This window comes from Octopus bimaculoides, chromosome 23 (assembly GCF_046866305.1).
Source record: "Octopus bimaculoides isolate indiv1 chromosome 23, ASM4686630v1, whole genome shotgun sequence".
Taxonomy (NCBI): Eukaryota; Metazoa; Mollusca; class Cephalopoda; order Octopoda; family Octopodidae; genus Octopus; species Octopus bimaculoides.
The window spans coordinates 34,681,341-34,698,840 of NC_142950.1; the positions used below are offsets into that span (position 1 = coordinate 34,681,341).

The 17,500-nt window shown below is 34.2% G+C and overlaps 1 protein-coding gene across 1 annotated transcript in view; it reads right to left on the minus strand.

Annotated features, from left to right (window-relative positions):
* LOC106868161 (uncharacterized) overlaps positions 1–17,500 on the minus strand; it is an 83,346-nt gene that overhangs the window by 27,139 nt on the left and 38,707 nt on the right. Inside the window, exons 2-5 of the mRNA XM_089340581.1 lie at positions 15,481–15,670; positions 4,267–4,420; positions 3,747–3,966; positions 3,037–3,105 (exon numbers count right to left, since the gene is read on the minus strand). Of these exons, the coding sequence (XP_089196707.1) occupies positions 3,037–3,105; positions 3,747–3,966; positions 4,267–4,420; positions 15,481–15,670 (633 nt within the window). The remainder of the gene's footprint in view (positions 1–3,036; positions 3,106–3,746; positions 3,967–4,266; positions 4,421–15,480; positions 15,671–17,500) is intronic.

Below are 17,500 nucleotides of genomic sequence, written 5' to 3' on the forward strand. Positions count from 1 at the left end.
ATTTTTGCAAGAGGAGAGGACAGGAAAGGCCATAAGCGATGCCCCTTAACATCCCATTTATTAATAACAATAAAAAAAACCATTCCCCATTTGTTTTCTAGCTGGTCAGGTCAACAGTTTTTGCCCTGAAATCATTTACTTAAAGAAAGTGTTATCAATTATTAATTATTAATTGACTGAAGGCATTTCCTGTGTCGCTCTTTAGAAGAGGAGTCACTTTAATGACCGAAACATGTCGTTGTTGAAAATATATTACACACAACATTCCAGTATATTTCGATGTGAGGAAAAACAGAAAGGTAAGAGGAAAGATGAACTGTTTGATTTAAAATACTGTAAGAGTCACCATTTTTGACTACAAATCATACGTATTGAAGTAGAATCATTCCATTTTGATTTCAGACAGAACTTATCTTGGACAATATCATCCAATATGATTTATTAAAGTGATGTGAATGATTTTAAGATGTCTCCCATTTGTAGTGAGTGAGATGAGTGCTTAAAAGTCTTAGTCTTATAGGAGAAGGCGAAGTACTTGAGAAAGCTGTAGTAGTGATAAAATGAATCAGAAGTGCTATAACAACTGCTGAAAGCTTACCAAGACTCTCATCAAGACTGGTGTTTTAGAGAAGAGTGTAAACAGAGGTTAATGGAAACTAACATAAAAGAATACTTTCAAAGATTGGCACAAGGCCTGCAATTTTGGGGGAGGGGGTGAGTCAGTTACGTCGACCCAAGTGCAACAATAGTACTTATTTTATTGACCCTGAGGGGATAAAAGGCAAAGATGACCGCGGTGTATTTGAACTTAGAACGTATTGCGTTGAAAGGAACGCCACTAAGCATTTTGTTCGGCGCAGTAAATAAATAATCTCTTTATTCGTGAATTAATTCACAAGGTTCTTCATTTTATGTTGTTTCTGTCTACTTAACTAAAAACGAGTTCTGTCTGTTGCAGATTGGTGCCTCGCAGACTATTGGCCCCAAATGCACAATGAGGAGACTTGATGAATCACTTTCTCTTTCTCACTCTGTACATAATACACACACACACACACACACACACACACACACACACACACACATATATAATACAAATAATACAAATAATATATATATATACATGTATATGTATATATATATATATATATATATATATATAGATTGAAAGATGAAAGCTGTTTTCTACATGTGTTTGAAATGTCTAACAGGCTGGTAGCTAATTAAAATACTTGTGTGTGTTAGTGTGTTAGTGTGTTTGTGTGTGTGTGTGTGTGTGTGTGTGTGTGTATGTGTGTGTGTGTGTGTGTGTGTGTGTGTGTGTGTGTGTGTGTGTGTGTGTGTGGTGCATGCGTGTGATAGAGACGATATTATCAGAAAATGAGAGACATTTAAAATATAATAACCTAGTGTAGCGGGAAAATGTGTGTATACAACAAACGTGTGTGTATGTATAAACACCACCATATATATATACATATATATATATATATATGTATATATATACATACAAGGAAGGTGGTTGTAATGAAAGTATTAATATTTGAATAGATTAACAGATCTCTGAGAAATAAAGCGGAAAGAGAAATTTGTAACAGAAATTTATTAAATGTCCGAGGAAAAAATACCTATTAATGAAAATATATGGTGTGTCTACGAAGACAATGCTGGGGAAAGGATTGGTGGCGCCGCCTAGTGAACTTTCCTTTCTGGGATTATTCGTTTAACCACTTCGGAGACAGAAGGAGAGAGAGAGAGAGAGAGAGAGAGAGAGAGAGAGAGGGAGAGAGAGAGAGAGAGAGAGAGAGAGATAGAGAGAGAGGGAGAGATAGATAGATAGAGAGAGAGAGAGAGAGAGAGAGAGAGAGAGAGAGAGAGAGAGAGAGAGAGAGAGAGAGGAAATTCTTGTCAGCATATGGCTTGTATTTTATTTATAGATCCCGGAAGAATTAAAAATAAAGTAGGTCACAAGTGGGATTTGAACTCAAAGTGTACAGAGCCAGGCCCTGTATTGCGACTGGCTTTCTAACCGATGATTTAACTGTTCTATCACTTTTGACATCGTATGACGTTGACGTATATATATATATGTATGTATGTATGTATATATGTATGTATGTATATATATATGTACGTATGTATGTATACAAATCTGGTAGTTCGTCAGTTACGACGACTAGGGTTCCGATCAACGCGGAACAGCCTGCTTGTGAAATTAGCGTGCAAGTGGCTATATATATATATATATATATATATATATATATATATATATATATATATATATATATATATATATATATATATATATATATATATATATATATATATATATATATATATATATATATATATATATATATATATATATATATATATATATATATATATATATTATATATATATATATATATATATATATATATATATATATATATATATATATATATATATATATATATATATATATATATATATATATATATATATATATATATATATATATATATATATATATATATATATATATATATATATATATATATATATATATATATATATATATATATATATATAATATATATATATATATATATATATATATATATATATATATATATATATATATATATATATATATATATATATATATATATATATATATATATATATATATATATATATATATATATATATATATATATATATACAAGGAGCCCATATATATATATATATATATATATATATATATATATATATATATATATACATATATATATATACATATATATATATATATATATATATATATATATATATATATATATATATATATATATATATATATATATTTACAAGGAGCCCATAAAGAAGACAAAACGAGAGGAACAGGTTTAAACAAATCGTGTTTTAGTTTAACGCTTGAAAACAGAAGGAAAAGATTCGTGACGATTCAGATGCTCTGTCTGTCTCTCTCTCTCTCTCCATCCGCCCCCCCCCCACCACCTCTCTCTGTTAAAGGGTAGAAATTTCGCTTACCTTGGTGGCTGCTGTCACAATATGAAGAAAGCGGTGCGTATCTTCGGCATCATTCCATATGGATGTTTGCTGCAAAAGAGATTTGCTTTGTAGAATGTGAGAATGTGCACACATTGTCAAATTATCGATAGAATGTATATTTAGAAGACGTTATGCGGTGAACTTAAACACTATACTGGGGTCTGGTTTGCTAATTTTGCGACGTAGGCTGAAGGGAAAATCAGCAGCCTGAGCTGAAGTAAAGAACATTAGAAAATTATTATTATTATCATTATTATTATTCAGATCATTGCCTGGAATCGAACTCGGAATCTCGGGGTTAGTAGCCCGTGCTCTTAACCACTACGCCATATACTCATGGGCATTAGAAAAATACTTCTGCATATTAAAGATTAATGTTGTCATGTCTCAGACATGTAAAATTATCAGTTGAAATACGTCGATTAACAAGAATTAATCATGTAATTATTAAACAAAATCTCCCTCTAAGGAAAATTCAAAATATGAAAAATTGCAAACAGAAACAGGAAGAAAGTTGTGATGAAAGAGTACAGCAGGGTTCACCGCCACCCCCTGCCGGATCTTCGTGGATCTGCAGGTGTTTTCGCTCAATAAACACTCACAACGCCCGGGATGGGAATCGAAACCGCGACCTTACGACCACGAGCCCGCTGCCCTAATCAATTATTGAACAAAGGTTGGTTAACTACCTGTGAAGGCTGGTAAACTATAAACCCGATTGGCGTCAGGCGTTTCTCACTGCGCCAACACACAATCAGAGACCGGTGGAAACAAGACATGTGTAAAAGGCGGAAGAGGTTATGTGGAGGGTTGACATCCGGTGTGAAGTATTCACAGATGGCACCAGTAAGGTCAGTTAGGGCATCCAGGATATTTCCATTTTCGATTGATTCATATGTCCTGTTACACCTGAAGAAAAGAAGAAAGGGATATTTAGAAAATATCTTAATGGTTTTTCGACATGACATAGGATTTAGACATAAGAAGAAAACATTTTAGCCAACATGTTAATAAGCTCATTCGTAGGATTCAAACTTCGTTTTTAACACTAAGCAGTCAACCGCGATATCATTCATACCGCACAGCACTCTCCCATCTTATAACTTTTTAGGCTCTAGGGTGTGATTGGTGGAAAATTAGCATCTATTATCAGCAATTCGAATAACCACGTGGAATCTTCCCCGCTATCTTATCGTAGTGTTTACTTACTTGGCATAGGCCTTCTCCAAGAGAGGGGCCCAGTATTCGTGGTGTGAGCCTACGGGTTCACAGTAGGCCACCTGGCTATCCAAGAAGGGGAGGTTGTCATCGACGATGATATCCTGCCAGGCTCCAAATCGCCACAGTCGGAATATGAAGGCGCCTGAAACGAGAACGATTGAAGCAACACATCATAGACATGCTTTCATTGACAGATTTCTACCCCCCTCCGCCCCCCCTCTCTCTCTATATATATATTTGCCCAAACGACCTCAACATTACCTTCAAAAGTCATCTAAGGCTATGACCACGGGCCCTACGTACCCTACCCAAATTCAGGATCACAACACATAAATACACTGCAACATAATTTCTTTTCCTCAACAGTCCCTGTCCTTTTTAATATTGTGTCCCGAAACAGATCAAAGAGCAAAAAAAGATCCGACCACCTATGACCGGTATCTGGACCCCAACTCAAACCATTACGTCTTTTCTTCTTTTTTTTTTGCTGTTTTTCAAGGAACATTTAATCCCCCGATTAATCCTCCAATAGTGCCATTCTTTTCTGAGACGGTAGAATGAATTCTCTGGCAGTTTGGTTGCTACTTCCAGTATCGCTGTCTTTTGCTGTCGTCATTGTTATCAATGACAAAGGAATGCGTTGAAGGTCTCGGTAACAGCCAGGATTCCTTCCTGAAGACAGCACTAACCGTTTATTGTTCCAGGTGAGCTGCAGTTTGCAATTAGAGAAATTCTTCCTGTACTTAGGAATTATGGCAATTGACAAAAACGACACACAGACACAGCAAAGAATGGCTGACTGCCTGACTGCAGGAAATGAGAAAGAGAGAGGCAGAGGGAGGGGAGGGAGGGGGAGGGAGGGAGGGAAGAAGTAGGATAGAAACTTTGAGTGTACATAAATGCACAGCTTTCTCTTTCACTCTCTCCATACATACACACGCACATGTATATATATATATATATATATATATATATATATATATATATATATACATACACATACATATTACATATATACATACACACACAGGCATATATATATATATATGCATATATATATGTATGTATTTATGTATGTATATATATATATATATATATATATATATATATATACATATATATAAACACACATACATACACACACATATATACATGCACAGATATGTGTGTGCGTACCTGTATGCATACGTATGTATATATGGATGTATGTGATGAGTGTAATGTGTGTATATGCATGCGAGTGTGTATGTGTATGTGGGTGACAGTGTGCACCTTTTTTTCCTTTCTATCTATCTATCTATCTATCTATCTATCTATCTATCAAACCATTGCTCTGTCTGTTTGTCTGTCTGTGACCCTGTGACTACATATGTATAGTAGGCATGGGCGCGTAGTTAATAATTACGCCTCGCAATCATGCGATCATCAGAGCATAGGTTCCATCCCGCACATTGGTATGTTGTTTATGCGTCTTTTACTGTAACCCAAGTCCGTCAAAAAATTTGGAAGTGGAAACTGGACGGACGGAAACTACGTGGAAGCCTATCAGAATGGGCTATATCTATAATTCAGTAGGCAAAAGCTTGTTACTCTTTGGGTCAGACTGATTCTGCATAAAGATGTAGGCGCAGGCGTGGCTGTGTGGTAAGAAGCTTGCTTCCCAACCACATGGTTCTCGGTTCAGTCTCACTGTGACACCTTGGAGAGGTGTCTTCTACAGTAGCCCCGGTCCACCAAAGCCTTGCAAGTGGATTTGATAAATGGAAACTGAAAGAATCCTGTCTTACATGCATATATATATATATATATATATATATATATATATATATATATATATATATATATATATATATATATATATATATATATATATATATATATATACACACACACACACACACACACACACATACACACATATTTACATAAATATAGACAGGTATACATACACACTTACACACCCACGCACACGTATATCATGTTTGAATATGTATGCGTACAGGTGGGGGTGAAATTGTATTACATTATATAACAATTATTGCATAATATATTATATAACACACACACATATATACATACATGCATATATATATATATATATATATATATATATATATATATATATATATATATATACATATATACATATATACATATGTATATACATATATATGTATGTTCTAAACACGATGAATGTATAAATGGGTATAAGTTTGCATGTATTTATGTAGCTTCCTTTTTCGTCTATTCTTAGTGTATGTATGCATGTATCTGTGTGTGTATATATATATATATATATATATATATATATACACACATAAATGCATACACACACTACACACACATACACATATGCGCACCAATAGATAGTGACGATTAAAAATGAAAGAAAGTAAGAGAGAATGAGTGAATGAATGAGAATTGTTGACGACGCCATTTTTTCCGTTGTATTTCTTAATCGCTCCATTCGAGATTCGTCTCTCATTTGGTTGCAACTTGTAATGCAACAATCTCTACTATTTCTTCACTTCTTCTTTTGTAGCCATATCTTGCAGCCGTTCAAATAGCACACAAATATATATCTCCATGGAAATCATCACATATCAACGCAACAAGGATATCATTAAGAACATTATTAAGTTTCCCTTTCTTTTCTTTATTATCGTTATTATTATTATTATTATTATTATTATTATTATTATTATTATTATTAGTATTATTGAGATCGTTATTACCATCGTCATCAATAAAATTCTTGTTGTTCTCTTATACTTCGCCTTTGTGGCATCTAAAGAAACAATAATCTATAACTAACTGTTGTAGTGTTTTCAGACGATAAATAACTAGGATTATGATTATGGAATACAATCAACGTCGTGATCTAAATTTTTCACATGATTAAGTAAGTTCGAGTGTTGGTGGGCTTTACATACTTAACTATGGAAGGATATCGAAGCCGTAATCGACATTTTTCACATGATGGATCAATGTTAAGAAGATTATAAATTTATTTAGCCAAAAATAATAAAATAATAAAATAATAAAGTTAATACTGGCACAATGATAAAACAGCAAAATTAATAAAATGTGGAATTTTCACGGTTTCTGGGGTAGCAGATCTGTTGAACAAATGTCGGTGAAAATGCTTTGTCATTATTTTCTGCGGACCTTTACGTTCCGAGTTCAAACATTTCTGAGTTCCTCTTTACCTCTAGCTCTACTGGGGTCGATAAAATAAAGTTTCTCTCGAGTACTAGGATAGATTTAATCAACTGTTTCCTTGCAACAAATATCTGGCCATGTGTAAAATAATAATAATAATAATAATAATAATAATAATCACCTGCCCTAAGTGTCAGGAAGACACTCGGCAAGGAATGGAAACAAAACTGAAAGATGATAATAATAATAATAATAATAATAATAATAATAATAACAATAATAATAATAATAATAATAAAGACCTTCATGGACTTTAACTTCCAAACAGACAATGTGTTAGAGCACCGATTGCCGGATATTGTAACCTTTTGGATGGACAAACAAGAGTACCTAATAAATGACGTGGCAGAGCCAGGAGATCAACATATGATGAGAGGAAGGAAAAAAAGATGGATAAATATGGAGACCTGAGAATTGAGATCGATATGATGTGGCATCTACGAGAGTCAAACGTCTGGAAACTTTAGAAATACCCTACAATCTAGCTGTATTGCAAATATTGGCATTACTTGGAACTTCACGCATATTTCATAAAATACCGTCTGTCTGAGGTCTTCGTTGTGACTTGACAAACAGTACAAACCCCCGGTAGACACAATATCTTCAATCCACAACATCACGATATTGGATATTTTACAACGTCTTCAATAATAATTATAATGAAGAGAATAATAAGAAGAAGAAACGAGGAACAGGAATTGGAGAGAACCCAGAGTTTGTTTTTGACGATGAGAACGATTATAAATCGCAAGGACAGGAGGGGAATTCAAGGTTAAGACGAACAGCAACAGGGACAGAAAGAAGGAATGCGTAGACTTATTTGCGATAAAAGTTGAATAAAATACAGGTATTTTTCAATCAAAATAAAAAGTCATTCAATTAAATTGCTTATAAAACAAAAGGAAACAAGTTAAAACAAAAGTGCCACAGGTGCAACGTAAAAAAGAGAAAAAAAGAAAATTCGAGAAAATTGTTCGGCGAAATCCTTGAACAGGTAACGGTAGAGAAAAGGATATATGTACTCCCAAGACGAATTGGAAGACAAGAAATGCAAGCCATATTTTCTCACTTGCTTGTTTAGTTTCTAAATGTTATTTTCTTTCTCTTTACTTCCTCTCTTCTCTTTTCTGTTACACTCTCATTGGAGATATCCCTCGTTTCTATTCTTCTATCACTCTACATCTCTCTAGAATTTCCATCTCCACGATTTTCTTTGTGTTGTCTCTCCGTCTCTGCCTCTTTCCATTTCCGGCAAGTCCCTTTCTGCTTCCGTTCTGAGCATTTACATCCATTTTCTTTCTCATAATGATAATGATGTGTTGCTCGTGCGCTTTGCTACAAGGCCGCAGAAGATCATAGGAATACTGTTATAACTGATAAAATCATTAACACCGGATTCCATTATTTTATTATGCTTAAGTCCGGTAACTACTTTTGTCTGTTGTTAATGTGAGCATTAACTTTTGGCTGAAAATTTAGCATTATGAGCGAATAACAAGCCATTTTGATGAATTTAGGAACACAATTGTTTCAGAATACGAAATCAAACACAATGCCTACTAAAAAAGAAAAGTCGTTAAGAAAATGGACAAAAGACGAAAGCATTCGTGTCTTCAATATATAGTCTGTGCGCATATATATATGTGTGTATGTGTGTGCGTGCATTTACGTATATGAATGCATATATATATATATATATATATATATATATATATATATATATATATATATATATATGTGTGTGTGTGTGTGTGTGTGTGTGTGTGTGTGTGTGTGTGTGTGTGTGTAAATAAGGGTGGCTTGTTAGCAATTTTTCAACCGAGTGACAAAAATATGTACGTCACTAAAGCGATAGAAGCTGTATCAACCTCATGAAGGGATGGTTGCATCCAAGAAAATACTGGTTCAATACCTAGTATTTTGTGGGAATGAATTTCCTTAAAATAATTCTTATATATGTAAAAACATATTGTTTTTATTCGTATAAAAGAAAAAAAAAAAGAAAATGGAGATTGGCAACTTAATTTGTCTATTGTTAACACCAAATTAATCATTATGCCTTACGCTGTTTCAATTAACTGAAACACCTGTAAAGAATGATGATTAATTTGGTGTTAATAATAAACAATTGTTAACTTCCCTCTCTCCATTTTCTCTTTCTTTATATATATATATATATATATATATATATATATATATATATATATATATATATATATAAAATTTCTTTTGAAATGGTTGCTCTCGAAGCAGATAAAGGCAGTAAAAAAGACAGTTAGAAAAAATCGTAGGCTACTCGTGCACATCCTTCGACTTTTTCTATATAAAAGTGTTTTTTTTTTATACCTATTATTTACATACTGTTATATATAGCTCTATCTGCTTGAAGATGCACCGTTCCAAAGAAAAATTATTTCTCGTTTTGTTTTTTTTTTCGAATTCTTATGCTTTTCGATTTTTTATGACGTCAATAGTATATATTTACAGTTACATAGATATGTCTATTAGTTTATCTACTTATATAAATTACCAGCTACGTTTATACACCTGTACGTATATATATATATATATATATATATATATATATATATATATATATATATATATCTGTGTCTATATAGATGCATCCTTGCATATGTAATCACATTTGTGTCTATGTGTTTATGTGCTTGCCTGTATACCTATCACACACGTAACCCTCTGCGTGTGTATGTGTGTGCGCGTGTGTGTATTGCGCGCGCGCGTGAGTGCGTGGTGTGTCTCTCTGCTTATTCATGTGTTTGTAACTTCAACAACCCCACCACTATCGTCACCACGACCACCAGAGGCTATTATTCCCTACTCCCTCCATGTCTCCCTTTCGCAACACTTCCGCTAACTACCCCCCCCCCGCCATCCCTCATACACACATATAACAACCTCTACTCATCCTCGTTACTATGCGGAATCATTAGCATTTCCACACTTAGATTCCTTACAAATTCTTCCATAAACGCACACGTACATTACATACATAAATAGACATACACACATACATATATATATATATACATACATTATACACATACGTACATACGTACGTATGCGCATGCACACACATGCATACATACGTACGTATGCGCATGCACACACATGCACACGCGCACACACACATATATATACATGTATACACACATCGAGGTACATAGGCATACATATCTTTAAACATACGCTCATACACACGTGCACAAATGTATGTATGCATACATACATAATTATACATTCATGCACGTACATAAACATACATACCTATACACATACATACGCACATATATATATTTATACATACACACACATGTATATATATATATGCTTACATACCTACATCCACCCACCTACCCATCCATCCATCCATCCATACGTACATACATACATACACACATCGACCTCCAGTCAGTCTTTCCTCTCACTCTCAGGGATATTTTCTAATACATTTAATTACATTCAAATATCCATACAATCGCCTCCTCCACCTTTCCCTCATACTATGACCATCACCACCACCACCACCACCAACCACCACCACAACCGCTCCGGCTCTTCTCTTTCCTCGCCTTGCAGCCATTATTAATTGTCTCTCCCAAATTGTTATAACCCTCGACATCAAAGATTAAATTTCCCATTAAGTAGCTCTTTATAATTACTTAAGTTGCAGCAAATACATTTAATACAACAAATAACTCAGTGAATTATTGGCCATCTCTACAACTCTATCCACATTCTACATTTGCATTTACACACAAACAAACACACTTGAGCGTCTACATTCACGTATACAAGTCACACACACAAATGCACTGCACTTAACTGCCGTGCCCCTTCCTTCATCTCTCCCACGTAGTACTTAGAACATCCATACATACGAAGGGGAACTGGAAAGTTCCTGGCTTTAAGAGTATCGCGAAAGGCCTGGCTGGAGGCCCAACCTTTCAAGTTCTTTTACATAGCCTAGAAAAACTAAAGGACTGCTGTAATAAGTGTGTGAATCTGAGAGGGGAAAATGGTGAATAAATTCATAATTAAGTGATCCTCCTGTATATTTTTACCCAAAGCACCCCTTCGTATATACTGTCGTTCATTAAACACACACACACATATATATACACACATACACATGCACACAATCACACACAAATATTTGAGATATCATATTACATGTGTGTAAGGCGGTGAGCTGGCGGAATCGTTAGCGCAAAGAGCTTAAGAGTATTTCGTTCGTCAGTATATTCTGAGTTCAAATCCCACCGTAGTCAGCTTTAATTGTATGCATACACTACTGATTATTTTTTTTAAATATACACACCATTAATGTATTGTTTACAAATGCACACACTCACAAATGCACACACACACACAGTATATTGTTTATATAATAATTTCATTGTTACGAACGCTGTTAATTAGTTGTGTATAAATACACAAACTGCTAATCTATCGTTTACACATACAATTTACACATACAGTTTACACATACACAAACTACTGATAGATTGTGCATACATACACATACCAGCAACGAATTGATTGTAAACGTACGCGTCATTAATATATTGTTAATAAATAAAACAAACACACCGATTAATCATGCATATACACAATTAACACATTGTACAAACACTACTGGTAGATCGTGTAAACACAGAGTATATTTGTACATCGCTTTCACGTATAAACGATTGCACTTTTGAAGTTTCGTTGACTTTTATCAGAAGGAAAACAATATTAGCGTAAAATTAAAAGAAAAAAATGAAGAAATTAAGAAACAAGGAAAAACAAAAAAATAAAAAGAAATGAAGAGAAAGGATTTAATGGAATGAAAGGAGGTAATCGAAGTTAGAGCGTAGCTAAGCTGTGTGGTTAAGGTGTTCGCTTTGCATCCCGTTTAGCTCCAGGTTCGATCCCACGGCGTGACAACAGGCTGATTATTGAAACTAGTCACAGAATAAAGGCGGTAGAAATAATCGCCGTGCCAAATGGACTACTACTACTACTACTACTACTAATAATAATAATAATAATTCTGTCCACGATAGGCACAAAGCCCTGAATTTGTGGGGAGGAGGCCAGCCGTTTATATCGAACCCCTACCGTCCAGTACTCATGTAGTACTAATTTAATCTGCTAGTTCTCCGCCTAACTAACATCAGCAATAAAGAAGAAGAAGAAGAAGAAGAAGAAGAAGAAGAAGAAGAGGAAGAAGGAAGAGGAGAAGAAGAAGAAAAAGAAAAAGAAGAAGAAATAATAATAATAATAATAATAATAATAATAATAATAAGAAGAAGAAGAAGAAGAAGAAGAAGAAGAATGGGATGATGAAGAGAAAAAGAAAGCAAAGGTAGATTGAAAATTATTGCGAGAAAAACAAATGTTTTAAGAAAAGATTTATACAAAATAATTAAAAGCCAGCAAATGACAATTACTTTAGAAAAATCAGTGGAGAGAAAATGGTCTGCGATGCGATAAGAAAACGTCGTGATTTGTCGCTAAAGTTTCCCTCTTGCACGCAGATATTATCAGTGATTTGTACTTTATTTGAGCAGTTGAAATAAAATATCAAAAATTTATTGAATGTGGGGAAGAAATGAAGCAATGAAACGGAAGTTGTAAATAGCTGCGGACAAATGAGATGATATCTGGACAATTATGTTGGGAACTAAGTAGTTAGCCAAACAATCAGAAAGCTTAAAAGAATACACAAGCATGAAAAACATAAACGAAATGCAAACAATATTAATATGGTAATGCCGAAAGGAAGTAATACTAATATTGTAATGTTGAGAGAAAAATAATAAGCGACAAACTCAACAAAAAAAAACAAAAAAAAACGACGAGTTGTTGATGAATAGAATAATAGCTAACAAAAGATGGCTACGGTAGCATTGAAATTGATCAATACATCAACATGAGCAATATAAGAGAATAACTCCAACAACTGGGAGATGAAGTACTTAAAGAAATTACAATGGTTGGATGGAGAAGAGAAGGACGGGAGGGGAATGGAGGAAAAAAACGTCTTGTGAAGAACATGATTAAATGGAAGGAACGGATGATAACTATATCTGGTTTGTAAGGGAAATCCTCCACTAAGAATCAGTTGTATCTGGCGAACTGTCTGCATGATTACGGAAAAAAAGAACGGAAAGAATAGAAGAAAAAAATATGATTGGGAAATATTTGTAAGGAAATGAATATGTTTCAGATGTGTTTAAGACTGACGGACAAATGCTGAAAGACAACTGAAACGTAAGTGAAATGAATCCAACGGCAGACAATACGATGTACAGAAGAAAGGTTAGAGTGATCAAGGAAAAGTTAAGACAATTGATTAGCGACATTGTCACAGAGAATAAGGAAAAAACAAACAAAAAAACATGAAATCCTGGGCTTTTATGATTATATGAAGTCAAAGTCCTGCTAAAAGATACAGAATAAATAAGCAAAGATATAATAGAACCACAATATGAATAAAAGAAAAAAAAAACAAAGAAAAAAAACTCAAAGTCTCTCGTTCAAATATTAAACAGAAAACATTGTATAAATAAGACAACGGGCGATATAGGGTGGTGGAGGCGCGTGACTTAGTGGTTAGGGTGTTGGTCTCGTGATCGTAGAATTGTGGTTTCGATTCCTGGACCGGGCGACGTGTTGTGCTCTTGAGCAAAACACTCCATTTCTCGTTGCTCCAGTTCGCTCGGCCAGCAAAAATGAGTTAATCCTGCGACGGACTGGCGTCCCGTTCAGGTGGTGAATATAAACGCCATTGGAACCGGGAAACCGGCGTCCCTTATCAGTCAGCATGATTCAAGAAGGAAACATCTATTTATTTTATTGGATAATTCCTGACTTAAATTAGATCAAAATAAACTAGATTTAGAGTCTGACAAAGGAATAGATACAATGGAAGATGACAGATGAGAGATATCAGGCACCAGCCAATAGGGAGAAGACAGACGTTCGGCGGTAGCTAACAGACAACAAGTGTTTAAAAACATATAACGAACGATGAATGGCAGACGAAAAATGTTTACACAATAGAGAGCAGACAATGGATGGAGCATGGCAGACGACAGAAATCATCTGTCAACGATATAACGACAGATAACTGACAACTGGAGAGTGAGAACAGTCGACAAATGGCGGATGTAATGAAATCGTGGGTGATTATGGTTGACAGTCAAAAACGAAGTTGAAGTGAAGAATGATGACGATAACGACGACGATGGCGATGATGATGATGATGATGATGGTGATATTAATGGCGTGATGAAAATGGAAACGATGTACGAAATCTTTGCTAAAAGGATCCAATAATAATAATAATAATGATTTTAAATTTTGGCTCAAGGACAGCAATTTCGGGGGTCTATTATGCTGATTCCAGTGCCCGACTGGTTACTTATTTCACAGATCACGAAAGGACGAAAGGCAGAGTCGATCCCGGTGCAATTTAAACTCAAAACGTAAAGACGGAAGACAATGCCGATAAGCATTTCGCCCGGTGTGCTAACGTTTCTGCCAGCTCGCCGCCTTAATAATAATAATAATATTAATAATAATAATAATAATAATAATAATAACAATGATGATGATAATAATAATAATAATAATAATAATAATAATAATAATAATAATAATAATAACAATGATGATGATAATAATAATAATAATAATAATAATAATAATAATAATAATAATAATAATGATAATGACAATAATAATAATAATAATAATAATAATAATAATTAATAATAATAATAATAATTATAATAATAATTATAATAATAATAATAATAATAATAATAATAATAATAATAATAATTAATAATAATAATAATAATAATAATAATAATTAATAATAATAATAATAATAATAATAATAATAATGATAATAATAATAATAATAATAATGATAATAATAATAATAATAATAAAACGCCGTACCAAAGTAATCTTCCTGAAATGATTCTTCGAATTTACGGTAACCAGGGATGACTTTTTCCAAACACTTGACGCTTAGGGATGCGATTGCCATAGCCCCTTGAAACCATCCTCTTCCGCGCCACAACACCCAAGGAAACGGCCACTGGCACGTGCCGCCGACACCTGTGAACGTGGGATTTTCATCGATTTCCTGTAATGCAAATAAAACAACTCGAATCAATGATGGTTGTGCTGATGATGATGATGATGATGATGATGATGACCAGGACAACGAAGACGACGATGATGGTGTTGATGATGACGATATCGACAATGAAGATGATTATGATGGAAAAGGGATTATGAATATGATGGTAACGATGACGACGACGCCGATGACGTTGATGATGGTGATAATGATGATGATGACGAAGATGATGACGAAGATGATGATGATGATAATGACGATGATGATGACCACTTATTTTAGTGGTCTCTTTTTTTACCGAACCGCTAAGTGACGGGGAGTTAAACACACCAAAATCGGGTGCCAAGCGATGGTGGGAAGATACAGACATAAATAATATATACGACAGGCTTCTTTCAGTTTCCTTCTACCAAATCCAACCACGAGGCTTTGGTCAGCTCGTGGCTATAGTAGAGGACACTTGATCAAGGTGCCACGCAGTGGGACTGAACCCTGAACCATGTGGTTGGGAAGCAAGCTTCTTCTCACACTGCCACTCCTGCGCCTTTGTTTCTATTTCCGTTTTACGATAAGAATTTTATGATTTTAGGTTCTTTTTATCTAATTCTTTTTATAATAACATAATGATTCCTAATCATAACTGCGTACCTACTTTTGCCCACCCCTGTATATAATAGCCATGAAACAAAAACCACATTTCCCCATTCATTACAGCCACCAATCACTACGAAAACAGCTCATTTGTCGGCGGCCATTGTACTACAGCTTCTTTCATCTGAAACAGCCTATAGCCGTTTCCTTTCGCTGACTAAAGCAACTTGGAAAAGTTTCGCAAAAGTTGAAAACCTGGGAAGATGCACAACTTGCCACCAGCCATTTTACATCTTCATCTGTTATAGCTGCCAGCCATTCTACATGTTATGTACGCCATGTATCTATAATTAAAGCTTCTTCACTTGTTACGAACTCAACTACGAAAGGAATTTTGCATTCAGTTAGTCTTACATGATGCCCATGCTTAGCCGAACGAGCGTTCCCAGTTACTGAAAGTATGGTTCTTAGGGTTTTACTGCAGCAAAATTATCCGTTGCTTGACAACCGCAGTTGGTTTGTTTACGTCTCCGAAACTTAGCGGTTCGGCAAAAGAGACCTATAAAACTAGTATGAGGCTTAAATAAAATAAGCACTGAGTTAGATTAGCCTGACTAAACCCCTTCAGGGTGATGCCCCTGCTTGGCCGCACTGCAAAACTGTAACAAGTAGAAGAACATTGTATATTTTCATTCCCCTGGTTCCACACTTTTACAAGACTTTTGCTGCTCTCATTCGTTTATCTTCCATTATGATATTTCTTGATATCTCGCTATAATTTTTTAAGTAATGTTTCAAAGATTTTATTCCAATGGAATTGCATTTTTGCAACGAAATGAATCCCTTTTTATTAGAATCAATTTGTTAAAAAAAAAAAAAAAAATTTTAGTTCTTGATTTTTCCAAAATCTTTCAATTTCTTGACATTATTATATCAGCTGACAAATGCTACTTTTTCTTTAATTTTTTTTTGTTCTCTTTTCCACAGAATAAAGCTGGTTGTTTTATTGTCAATTCTTTGGTTAAATTTTCATTTTAGATATAAAATAGATTTTTATTTAGCAACAAAAAAAGGAAAAACAGAAAGAAAATAATCCAATATTAAATATATAAAAGATCAAATCTAGAAAGGAAAAAGAACAGAACTACGTCACCAAAGAAACGAAGAAAAGGAAAAGAGGGGACAACAGAAGATGTAGTAGTAGTAGTAGTAGTAGTAGTAGTAGTAGTAGTAGGAAGAGGA